Raw genomic sequence first — 13715 nt, 5'->3', positions numbered from 1 at the left:
AAACAGAGAGGAATTTAAGACTGGCTGCCCTTGGGGGCTCATTTGTGCTGATGACCTTGTTCTTATTGCTGTATGACTACCAAAACTAGAAATTTTAGGTGTGGAAGCAAGACCTGGAATCAGAGGGACTTAATCCAAAGTTCGAATAAATATGAAAGCAGACAAATTACTGATCCCTTCAGGGAGATGGCCTTGCTTGATATGTAGAAAAGGTGTTGGTAGAAACTTCATATGGTGTACTCAGTGCAAGCTACGGACACATAGGAGGTGCAATGGTATAATAGAGAAAGTAGTCTTTACATATGGCAGAAGTGTAGATACATTAAACACCAGAAATGTACGGAAAATAGATTCCCTCATTTCGTTATTTTCCTTGATTGGGCGATCTACTAGGGCAAATCAGTCAATGTTGTTGACTGAAATATACATAAAGCTATTGCTTTATAAGTTTGTTCAGAGTTGTCTCTCTTAGGTACATCTCTTTGACAAGAGTTAACAAACTTGAAACATTGATGTCTGGGGTTTCTGATAGATGGCGACACTGAACAAACCAGGTGTTTTCATACTTTTTACCATAAGAGAGATATTTTCTCCACAGTAACTGCAGTGAATTGCAAAACACACACACACAAGGAGACAGAGGTGCACACACATATATAAACACACACACACACACACACACACAAAAATACATAAACACGGACATGCAAGCACATGAATATGCAGAATACATACATACAGATGCACACACATACATACATATATACATATGCACACACACACACACACACATATATACATACATACACATACATACATACATGCATGCATGCATGCATGGGCACACACACACACACACTAATCTACACACATGTGCACAAACAAACAAAAAGGAACGCAGTGTAAATAACGGACAGAGCCAAGACTATTGAAAAGGTTGCAAGATGCAACAAAAATTTTAGGAAAAAAAAAAAGGAATAAATGGAAATTTTAGGAAAATAAAAATAAGAAATAAATGGAAATTTTACCAGTGTTAAATTATAAGGCACAAAAAGAAAATGAATCTCCCCAGATACAACAGAATATGCTTCAACACACGAACTCACATAAAGAATCTTACAAACCAAATCCAAAAATGAAATATATATATATATATATATATATATATATATATATGTACATATATATGTATATATATTTATGTGTGTGCGTGTGTGTGTGTGTGCCATCGCTTGACAACCAATGCTGGTGTGTTCATGTCCCCATAACTTAGCAATTCGGTATAAGAGATTGATAGAATAAGTACTTGGCTTACAAAGAATAAGTCCTGGGGTTGATTTCTTCGACTATAGCCCTTTAAGGTGGTGCTCCAGCATGGCCACAGTCAAATGAATGAAACAAGTAAAAGAATACTGATAAGGGTATATTATATATACTATTATCATTGTTATAGGATTGGACTAAATGCTTTGTGGTATTTGTTTGGTTCTTTGCTTTCTGAGTTCAAATCTCACCATTGTCTACTTGGATGATAGGTTTCATCTGGCACCCAGTTTAACACCACCACCTGGTGCCCAAATCTTTTAGCATTTAACCCAGCTATATACGGTCCAAATATTCTACCAGTGTTATGATCAAACAGATCAGATCTAGCTGTTCACACCTACCCTACAATGTCATTCAAAATATAAACAATCACATAATTGAAATTTCTAAGCTATGAGAGAATGCAAGATTAATTTAAAACAATGTGGATAAATAAGCATTATATTTGACAGAGAAATCTGAATGCTAACGAGTTAAGTGCCTTTAACTGACCCCCACCTCCACCTTGTTGTGAGTATTCAGGTCATGTTTTTCATTTCCAGATACCTTCCTTCATCTTTCACTCCAACTAATTACAGAGAAGCTGTAAAATATCATGGGCCCTGTTTACCCCACCCCTGGTAAAAGCAAAAAAAGGAAAGTGAAATACAAAATTGTGATTCAACTTTTTGGTAACTTTATATGAAAATCACCACCATCAATCATCAGTCATATTATAAAATGACCAATAACAATGAGTCTGAGTCTGGTTAAACTAATTCACAACAAGCGTATGGATTGACATATGGACTGTGCACTGATAGAAATTACAGACATCCACTTATTTTGAATTTGCTTCTCGAAGCTTTCCAGAAATAGGGAAACGTGAAGTAGCAAATTTGGATAAACAACTAAACTAAGCAAAATATATTGAGTTTCTCATTTTCTTACATTTGTAAATCCAAACACATACATGTATTAATAAATTCATTTATTTACCTCTTCCTCTTTCCGGATTCTCTCTGTGAAATTCCTTTCCTTCTCCATTAAAGCATTCATTTTAAGTTGATAGTTCTTTTCCAGCTGAAAAAAATGTGTGTGTGTATTTCATTGTACCATCCATTTTTATATTATATATTATATATTCCATATTCTATATCCCACATTAATTTTACAAGAATATAAATAAAACATAAAAAACAGACAGAGTTGGAACTCTTTTAAATAAAATAATATACATATATATATATATATACATATACACGAGGGTGAGTCAAAAAGTAATGCCATTTTGTTTAGGACAGGTATAATTACCAACACAGGAACATGTACCATATGTCAAAATGAAGCTGGTCCTCTGTGGATCACATCCCTACTTCTCAACATAGTCACCGTTTCTCTCAATAGCAATGTTCCACCTTTGAATGAGAGCATGTATCCCTGCCCCATAAAATTCAGTTGACTGTTCTTTGCACCACTTCTTCACTACAGTTTTCACTTCCTCATCACTGGAATAATGTTTGCCTCGCAAACCCTCTTTCATGGGGCTGAAGGGATGATAGTCTGAAGGCGCTAAATTATTCCAGTGACAAGGAAGCGAAAACTGTAGTGAAGAAGTGGCTCAAAGAACAGTCAACAGAATTTTACGGGGCAGGGATACATACTCTCATTCGAAGGTGGAACATTGCTATTGAGAGAAACGGTGACTATGTTGAGAAGTAGGAATGTGATCCACAGAGGACCAGCTTCATTTTGATGTATGATACATGTTCCTGTGTTGGTAATTATACCTGCCCTAAACATAATGGCATTACTTTTTGACTCACCCTCGTATATACTGACATCAGGAAGGGCATTCAGTTGTAGAAACTAAACTAAAGCAGACTGGAACCTGATGCAGTTCTCTGGTCAAACTAGCATGGAATATGGACATTAAAGGATGCTGATATTGTTAATGCTTGTTCTTATGTTTAGTTATAATAAAAACAATTTTACATTAATCTGATGGATTACTCTCTACTTATGGAGAGTACAAGTTTATTCTTAAACAAAAATATTGTTGACAGTGATTTCAAAGTTTCGGCCACTTTCCATGCCGGCATGGGTTGGATGGTTTGACTGAGGACTGGCGAACCAAATGGCTGCACCAGGCTCCAATCTGATTTGGCAGAGTTTCTACAGCTGGATGTTCTTCCTAATGCCAACCACTCCGAGAGTGTAGTGGGTGCTTTTACGTGCCACTGACATGAAGGCCAGTTGCGCAGTACTGGCAACGGCCACGTTCAAAATGGTATTTTTTACGTGCCACCTGCACAGGAGCCAGTCTAGCGGCACTGGCAACGACCTTGCTCGAATGATTTTCTAAACGTGCCAGTAAGGTGACATTGGTAACGATCATGCTCAAATGGTGCTATTTACATGCCACTGGCACAGAAGCCAGACAGCTGCTCTGGCAACGAGCACGCTCGGACGGTGCTCTTAGTGTTCCACTGGTACAGGTGCCAGTCATCGAATATGGTTCAATTATAATATAATTATGAAAAATCAATTTCGTTACAAGGGGATTTTCTCTCCTTGCTAAAAGCAGATTATATAATGTTTGTGCAAAAAGTGAGGTATTGCATGGTCGTGAATCACAAACACTGAATGTGGAAAATGTGAGATGGCTGGAAAGAAGTGAGATGAATAGTTTGATAACTTATTATGGTCAATCCTATAAATTACAGACGTGATAGTAAGTCCAAGAATAACTTATTAATGTGATGACCAATCACATTGTGTTTCCCTGTAGTTGTTCCTTTCTAGAACACCTCCTTTGTCCTTGTGGCAGTTATCAATAATAATGCTATGCCAGTCATTGGGGATGATGTTTCTATATACTTCCTGATGGCAATGAACTGTTTTTCTTTCTCAGTGAAGTGCAGCCTGTCAGCATCAGTGTCATTGTCATCATTTAACATCTGCTTTCCATGCTGACATGGATAAGACAGTTTGACAGGGAACCAGCGAGCTCCTTGTTAAACTGCATCGAGCTGCAATGGCATTTTAGGTATGGTTTCTATGGCTGATTGTCTTCTATGAAGCTTGTTTAATATAAAATATGATATTACACAATAGCAAGACATGGGTGCCGAAGGTAGAGGATGTGTAAAGGCTGGAAAGAAAGGAGGGGAACCTGAGCATCAGTGTAATGTCAGAGAGTACGAAATACAGAGTACAGAGAAGTGATGAGAGTTTAGAGGAAAAAATGAGTATCAGAGGAATGAGCTGTAGTTTTTAAGGAAGACCGCAATGGTATGGACATACGTTGTGCAGAGTTCATAACTGGGTCAAGAAGTGTCTGGCAATCTCAGTAGAAGTAGTCTGTGGAAAAGAAAGTCCAAAGGAGATGTGGTGAAGACTTACGTCAGGATGCTGTACCCAACAAAGGAGATAAGGGGCCACAACAAACTGTGAGTTGTTGTGCTGGGGAAAATCCTTCCAACCCATTCCAGCATGGGTAAAACAAATGTAAAATGGTGATGACAGTGATGATGACGATGATGGTGATGATGATGATGGTAGTGGTGATGATGATGATGATGATGATGATGATGGTGGTGACAATGGTTCTCCAACACCACAGTCTCTTACCTCTTGCCGAACTTTTTCCAGTTCTTTCCTGGAGGCTTCTTTTTCCTCGAGCCTTAATTTTGCCAAATCATTGTCTTTCATTCTTGCCAGCTGTAATTAAAAAAAAAAGAGTGATGGCTTGATGGTCAGTTCCATAACATGGCGATGTGTTGCTCAGCCTTATAAACCTACCTATATGACGGTCAGAGCTATTTGTGATGGTCAAGTCTATCAGCATCTATTAATATCTCTGTTAGTCCTATAACTTACTAATATGATGACCAGAGCTAAGGCAGCGATCTGGCAGAATCGTTAGCTCACCAGGCAAAAATGCTTAGCAGCATTTCGTCTGTCTTTATGTTCTGAGTTCAAATTCCACTGAAGTCCACTTTGCCTTTCATCAGTTCAGGGTCAATAACAATAAGCACCAGTTGAACACCGGCAGCAGTATAATTGACTGACCCCTTCCTTTAAAATTGCTGTCCTTGTGTCAGGATCTGAAACCAATATGAAGGTCAAATCTATTGATGTGATGGTCATTCCAACAGCCCACTGTTGAATAAATATATAAGGTAGCCTTTACATGGTTGCTCAAAATGCTAGAAATAATATGTGTGAAAAAAGAAAAAAAAGAATGATGCCGGTTGGAACTCTTTTAATCTTTGGTTTTCTCAGTCAAAACAATGTAAATAAATAAGTATTACATTTGACAGGGTAATCTGAATGCTAAAGGGTTTCAGATTTTGTTATAATACTTTCTACTATAGGCACAACGCCTGAAATTTGGAGGAGAGGTATAGTCAATTACATCAAACCCCAGTATTCAACTGGTACTTATTTTATCAACCCCATAAGAATGAAAGGCAAAGTCAACCTCGGTGGAATTTGAACTCCAAATGTAGCGACAGGCAAATTACCATCAAGCATTTTGTCCAGCGTGCTAACCATTCTGCCAGCTCACTGCCTTTGATTTATCTTATAATAACCCTTTCTACTATAGACACAAAGCCTGAAATTTTGGGGTAGGGGACTAGTTGATTACATCAACCCCAGTGTGTAGCGGGTACTTAATTTATCGACTCTGGAAGGATGAAAGGCAAAGTCAACCTCGGTGGTATCTAAGTAGTTTGTCCAGTGTGCTAACAATTCAGCCAGTTTATTGCCCTCAATTTTCTTATAATAATAACAATATAGGCGCAGGAATGGCTATGTGGTAAGTAGCTTGCTTACCAACCACATGGTTCCGGGTTCAGTCCCACTGCATGGCACCTTGGACAAAGTGTCTTCTACTATAGCCTCAGATCAACCAAAGCCTTGTGAGTGGATTTGGTAGACGGAAACTGAAAGAAGCCCATCATATATATTTATATTTGGAGCCTGGTGTAGCCATCCGGTTGCACCAGTCCTCAGTCAAATCGTCCAACCCATGCTAGCATGGAAAGCGGACGTTAAACGATGATGATGATATATATGTATGTGTGTTTTTGTGTGAATGTGTTTGTCCCCCCAACATCGCTTGACAACTGATGCTGGTGTGTTTACGTCCCTGTAACTTAGCGGTTCAGCAAAATAGAATGATAGAATAAGAACTAGGCTTACAAAGAATAAGTCCTGGGGTCGATTTGCTTGACTAAAAGGCGGTGCTCCAGCATGGCTGCAGTCAAATGACTGAAACAAGTAAAAGAGTAGAAGAGTATAACAAACAAAATAATATATTAAATTTCTACGTTACCTCCAATTGTAATTCTGTTTGATATCTTTCTTCGAGTTTCTTTTGAAGCGATGTGAGTTTTTCTTCCACTCCAGAAATTGCCTTTTGATAATGTTCCTCTTTTTTGTCCATATATATTTTTTCAACCCCGTTTAATTTTGCATCTGAAATTTGCACAGAAAAGATTTCCTGGTCATATTTTTATTATTAAATGTTATCTCATTACATAAAAAAAAAACAAATATATCATAGACACAATGTGGTCGTGTGGTTAAGAAGTTGCTTCCCAATCATGGTTCAGTCCCCCTGTCTGGCACCTTCGGCAAGTGTCACCGCCTATTGTCTCAGGCCAACCAAAGACCTGTGAATGAATTTATGAATTTGGTAGATGGAGACTGAAGGAAGCTCATTGTATGTGTATATATGTGCGTGTGTGTGTGCGAGTGTGTATGTGTGCGTGTGTATATATATATATATATACATATATATATATATATATATATATATATATATATATATATATATGCGAGTAAAAATAAATACAAAAAAGGTGGGGTTTTTTTTGTATGATTGTGTATAGAGGAATATATTATTTTGCTTAAAAGAGTTCCAACACTGTCTGTTTTTTATGTTTTATTTATATTCCTGCAGAACTAATGTGGGGTATAGAATATGGAATATACAATATATAATATGATATACAATATACAATATAAAATAAAATAAAATAAAAATGGATGGCACCATGAAAGAAAGTATTGAATGTTGATGAAATATTGAGTGTTCAATATAAAGGATCAAATATATAAATATATAAATATAAATATATATATATAAAGGCGACTCGAGTTTCAGGGCTATTTCCCTTCGTCATGGCTGGTATGACAGACTTTATATTGAACACTCAATATTTCATCTACATTCAATACTTTCTTTCATGGTGCCATCCATTTTTATTTTATTTTATTTTATATTGTATATTGTATATCATATTATATATTGTATATTCCATATTCTATACCCCACATTAGTTCTGCAGGAATATAAATAAAACATAAAAAACAGACAGTGTTGGAACTCTTTTAAGCAAAATTATATATATATATATATATACATGTGTATATATACATATACAGACATATATATACACACACACACGTGTGTGTGTGTGTGTGTGTGTGTGTATGTATATATGTGCATATCTATGTGTGTGTGTCTTTGAGTTTGTTCCCTACCATCACCTGGCAACAGGTGTTGGTTTGTTTACGTCCCTATAACTTGATGGTTCAGCAAAAAAAAAAAAAAAAAAAGGATCCAAAGAATAAGAACCAGTCTTAAAAAAATAATCAGAATTAGGTTTGAATTCTTTGATTAAATACCCTTGAAGATACTGCTCCAGCTCAGCTGCAGCCAAATGACTGAAACAAGTAAAAGATAACGACTTAAACAGACAATATAAAGAGAAACGAGATAGTCTTGTTATTAGATGGTTTCATTTCAGTGTCCTTAATTACAGAAACCTTATTCAACAGTAATGAAATACTGCTCTCTTTTACTTGTAACTGATATGCTCTAAAAATAATTTATACAATAATTGATTTTTGAAAGCTCTAATAGTGCTGAAATATAACCAGACATTAACATAACTCAAGTACTTAACATCTGTGAATTAGAGGATTAAAATTGCATTTTATCAATTTATCAATATAGGTGTAGGTGTGGCTGTGTGGTAAGAAGTTTGCTTTCCAACCACATGGTTCCAAGTTCAGTCCTACTACATGGCACCTTGGGCATGTGTCTTCTACTATAGCCTCAACCAAAGCCTTGTGAATGGATTTGATAGATGGCAACTGAAGGAAGCCTGTTATGTGTGTGAATGTATATGTGTGTATATACAGGGGTTGGACAAAATAATGGAAACACCTTAAAATTTCAAACAAATTTATTTTCATACGGGGTAGGTCTGCCTTTGGCAGTAATTACAGCTTGAAATCTATGAAGTATAGACTCGTACAAAGTTTGAATTGTTTCCAAGGGAATTTTTGTCCATTCTTCAGCTAAAACGGTCTCCAGTTCTTGTAGTGATGATGGTGGAGGATATCAACTCCTTACTTGTTTTTCTAAAATGCTCATAAATGTTCAATAATATTGAGATCTGGGGACTGTGGTGGCCAGATAAGATGTTCAACTTCACTAGATTGTTCCTCGTGCCATTCAGTAAAAATTTTACCTGTGTGAATTGGTACATTATCATCCTGAAAGATTGCGTTTCCCTCCAGAAACAGTTCCACAACCACAGGATGAATTTGACAAGATAAAATGCTTAATTAGTCTTGACTATTAATTCTGCCATGGAAGGAACCCATTGGGCCGGCAGATTTCCAAGATATAGCCCCCCCCCCCATCATTACAGATCCTCCCCCATGTTTAGGTTCAACAATTTATTTATACATATATTCTGCCATAGATCAATGCAGAGCAGTCTTTAAAATAAATCAATCTGTCAGTCACTAAAATATTAAAAATTCATGAATGCACAAATATATAAAAATCTAATATACATACATAAATAAATGAGTGAAAATAGGTTAGAACAGCGTAGTAAAAATTATTAAGAATAAAAGTATTTCCTTACAAAAAGGTGAATAAAGTAGTCTTCCAAAGAGCGAATTGATCTAAGGCAGAATATGTGTATGAATAAATTGTTGAACCTATCTGAAACTGTCCTTAAAATTTTTTTATATCTTTGCGTCTCAGGTCTTTTATCTGAGCACTTCTGAGTAGTGCCTATACAATAAACAAAGAAACTTTACTATATATATATATATAATGCAAGAGAGTTAGGGGTTGAGGATTCAACCCACTAAGGGATAATATATATCCAATATACTGCTGGGAGGGTACCCAATTATTGTTACACTAGTGTTATACCAAGTGCAATAAGTGGGTGCAGGTAAAAGGTATTTTTTTTACCCTAAATTTATATAGCAATAAGAAAATGGAGGGGAATATGAGGTACCCATCAACTTGCAGACACTGTATTCCGTTGATTAATCTGTTTATTTTATAACTAAATTGACAAAAAACACAATATACAGACACTTATGACATACCATGTCATATCAACAATTAAGATTTCAAATTTAATGGACATCTGGCAATTGGAGGTGTCTGTATATTGTCTTTTTTGTCATTTTGGTTATAAAATAAACAGATTAATCAACGGAACATAGTGTCTGCAAGTTGATGAGTACCTCATATTCCCCTCCATTTTCTTATTGCCAAATATATATATATATATATATATATATTGTTCCCCACCACTACTTGACAAATGAGGTTGGTTTGTTTGCATCAAGATTTATAGTGCTTAATATTTAGTAGTCAATCATCAGCCATGCCAGCCTATGTGTCCATGGTAGTTACTATTCAAATCTATACTGCAATATTATCAATATTATTTCAAGATGACATTCTTCTAATATTTTACTTACTAACCATGTATTTTGAAATGTTTTATTAAAACAGTAAAAATGGAAACAAAATATATATATAGTGGTAAGAAGCTTCCTTCCCAACCACATGGTTCTGGGTTTAGTACCACTGCATGGCACCTTGGGCAAGTGTCTGACCAAGCCTTGTGAGTGGATTTGGTAGAGGGAAACTGAAAGAAGCCTGCTGTATATATATATATATATATATATATATATATATATACTAGCAGTATAACCCGACCTTGTCCGGGTGTGACTTATTACGCCATCTACGAAAAGTCTTGCTAGCTGAAAATCAACTAAAAAAGAAAGCCTTACAACGAAAAGACCCTTATGATGTAAATATGTTCATAATTCAAAAGACGATGAAATTAATAGGGAAAGTCTGAAGGCTGTTTTGCATAAAATTATTAAGCATACGTAAATTTCATCCGTCTAATTGGCTATAGAAATGCTTGTGCAAAACAACTTTTTGCGCTGCCCTGATTATACATAGCAGGGTAATCCCTTTTAGCAGGAGCTAGGACGGCAATTTCTGATGAAGCAATTGCTGGCGATCTGTTGCTACACAGTTTTGCCAGAATTCTATCAGATTGGGCAGAAGGTGTTGATGCACCATTTTGCATTATGTTCAAAGTAGCTACTGGAATGTGGTGCATTACTGCAGTCTGTTGCTGTCATTTTAAACCGGTTGCTGTCTTTCCCCAGCAAACTCTCTTCTTTGGAGGCATAATCTATGTATATATTAAACAGAACAACAAAAGTTATAATAGATGGCAGTGTCGGTACCTTTCACATATCTGTAATTTTTCAGATTAACACCCGCACGATTACCCAACCCTAATCCTAACACTAACCCTAAACCCTAACCCTAAAAACCATAACCGTAACATTAATCCTAAACCCTAACCCTGACCCTAAAACCCTAACCCTAACACCCTAGTGAAAATCTTGGTAAATTTACAAAACATTGACGAACATGAGTTATATTTTACTGAATGATTGTGTACTTGCACGTGTATGCTTTTGAGAGAGCGAGAGAGGAAGAGGTAGAGAGGGTGAGAGAAAGGAATAGGGGTAGTTAAAAGTTTTCTTATGACTGCTTCTCTTCACTGCCTATTACTTCATTAGAAATCTAAGGATGCACATAAGCACATAATAGAGAAAAATGAAACAAATATGGACGACTTGCTCCGAAACACCACCGAGTGGGGAACACTTCTCAAAAATAACCTGCAGTTGTTTACTTCAAAATTCCTACATGCTTGAAATGTACATACATCAAGGTACATTTGTACAAAATTTCATGAAAAAATATTCATTTTCCTGGAAGTTAAGAGAAATTTAAGTGGAATTTCAGAATATTGTACCCCACCCCCTTCTAAAACACTTTCACCGAAAATTTTTGTATATTTGGAATCTACATAATAAATAATATATGCATAGAAAATTTCATAAAAAAATATTCATTTTTATGAAAGTTATGACCTTCCAAAGTTGGGGGATACAACTCTGTAGTTATGCCATCAATGTTTTGTAAATACACCACGATGTGAATGATTGTGTTTACTTGCACGTGTATACGTTTGAGAGAGCGAGAGAGGAAGAGGGGGAGAATTGAGTAGAGATTGAGAGAAAAGTGTATGTTGTTGTCACAGGTCATGTATGTGTGGTTGTGTGTGTTTTTACGTATCTATGTTATGAAAAATAGGTAAAGAACACTGAGATGAAAGTTTAATCTATGACGTTGTATGTATCACTTTCTCTCTCTCTCCCTCTCCCTCTTTAACTCTTACTCTCTATATTTTTATGTTGAGCGCGTGTGTAAGAATGGCGTTCCAGGTAGCAGGGATGAAATATAAAAGTTGCTAGAAACAACAGCCAAATCTCCCTTAAATTACACAAAGTAAACGGAATTTAAAAAATCTAATTACTGCACTGGAAAGTTCACATCGAGAAAATTCCATTGATGTAAAAATTTTTACGAAAAAGTGGAAAATGTGGATTTCTATAAACTTTCAAAAAGGCTTCACACAAACACACAACTCCAGATTTATATATTAAGATATATATATATGCTAGTCTCCTACCGACTTGCTCCTGTGCCAGTGGCATGTAAAAAACACCATCTGAACGCGGTTGATGCCGGTGCCACCTGATTGGTTCCTGTGCTAGTGGAATGTAAAAAGCACCCACTACACTCTTGGAGTGGTTGGCATTAGGAAGGGCATCCAGCTATAGAAACCTTGCCAGATCAGACTGGAGCCTGGTGCAGCCTACTGGCTTTTCAGACCTCAGTCAAACCGTCCAACCCATGCCAGTATGGAAAGCGGACGTTAAACCAAGATATCAAAAATCATCGAAGTGTAGCACAACGGTTTTGCTATAGAATGCTGAAACTATTTTTTTTTTTTTTTGTTTTCTGGAAAAGCAATGTTTTGGACTTACGACACTTTTGCATAATAACAACGATATATATTCATGTATATGTTTGTGTGTCTGTGTCTCCCCCCCCCCGCCCCACCAACATCGCTTGACAAACGATGTTGGTGTGTTTACGTCCCCGTAACATAGCAGTTCGGCAAAAGAGACCGACAGAATAAGTCCTAGGGTAGATTTGTTCGACTAAAGGCGGTGCTCCAGCATGGCCGCAGTCAAATGACTGAAACGAATTTAAGAATAAAAGAATAGATATCTTTCTCCTTCCGACAAATCCGTACGAGTTACTTCCCTTACACTATTATTCTTTTCTTACACACACACACACACCAAGCTATATATAATTTTTCATTATACATATATGCTATTATGCCTATCACATTGTTTTGTTTTATTTCCTACCTTTACGACTCTAAGTATCAAATGTCTACACCCACCAACAACAGTTACGTCACTGTACACTAAATCCTCATTATATTATCTAACCTGCATACAATTAGTTCACTACCCTTTAGCATTCAAATTACTTTGTCAAATGTAATGCTTATTTCTTCACATGGCTTTATCCTGCATAATCTCATAGCTTTGAGATTTCAATGTGGTGATTGCTTTGTTTTAGAAATGGCATTGTAGGACAGGTGTGAGAAGCTGGATGCTTTTTACATGGCACCAGCACCGGCAGGAATCACCAATTAACTTGCAAGACAAGGAATTTTTGAGAGGGGAGGAAGCATTGTGAGTGATGGAAACTGTGAGGAAGCCTGTCGTGTAATATATATATATGTGTGTTTGTGTGTCTTTATATCTGTGTTTGTCCCACTGCCACTTAAGAGAGTATTAATTTCTACATAGTTTCAAGTTCAGCACCACTGTGCAGTACCTTGAGCAAATGGCTTTTACTTTAGGTTTGGGCCCACCAAGGCCTTGTGATGTGTATATGTGTCTCCTTGATTTCTTGTGAAGAAAAAGAAATCTCAATTTTCAGAATGCTGCTTGAGACCATACTTCATTAAAGGATAGTGATGAAAAAGGTGATGATGATGATGATGATGACGATGATGATGATGATGATGATGACAATGATGAGGATAGCAATGAGAATGAAAGAAAAGTAATATGCAGATATATACTCTTTACTCTTTTACTTGTTTCAG

General features: G+C 36.4%; 1 protein-coding gene across 1 annotated transcript in view; it reads right to left on the bottom strand.

Moving 5' to 3' along the window:
• LOC106879644 (centriole and centriolar satellite protein OFD1) overlaps positions 1-13715 on the bottom strand; it is an 85800-nt gene that overhangs the window by 56302 nt on the left and 15783 nt on the right. The window contains exons 6-8 of the mRNA XM_089365464.1: positions 6650-6792; positions 4939-5028; positions 2305-2388 (exon numbers count right to left, since the gene is read on the bottom strand). Of these exons, the coding sequence (XP_089221590.1) occupies positions 2305-2388; positions 4939-5028; positions 6650-6792 (317 nt within the window). The remainder of the gene's footprint in view (positions 1-2304; positions 2389-4938; positions 5029-6649; positions 6793-13715) is intronic.

The sequence above is a fragment of the Octopus bimaculoides genome, chromosome Z (assembly GCF_046866305.1).
Source record: "Octopus bimaculoides isolate indiv1 chromosome Z, ASM4686630v1, whole genome shotgun sequence".
In the NCBI taxonomy this organism is placed as follows: domain Eukaryota; kingdom Metazoa; phylum Mollusca; class Cephalopoda; order Octopoda; family Octopodidae; genus Octopus; species Octopus bimaculoides.
The sequence above is the reverse complement of the archived record's forward strand: the minus strand, read 5'-3'. Positions and strand labels throughout refer to the sequence as shown.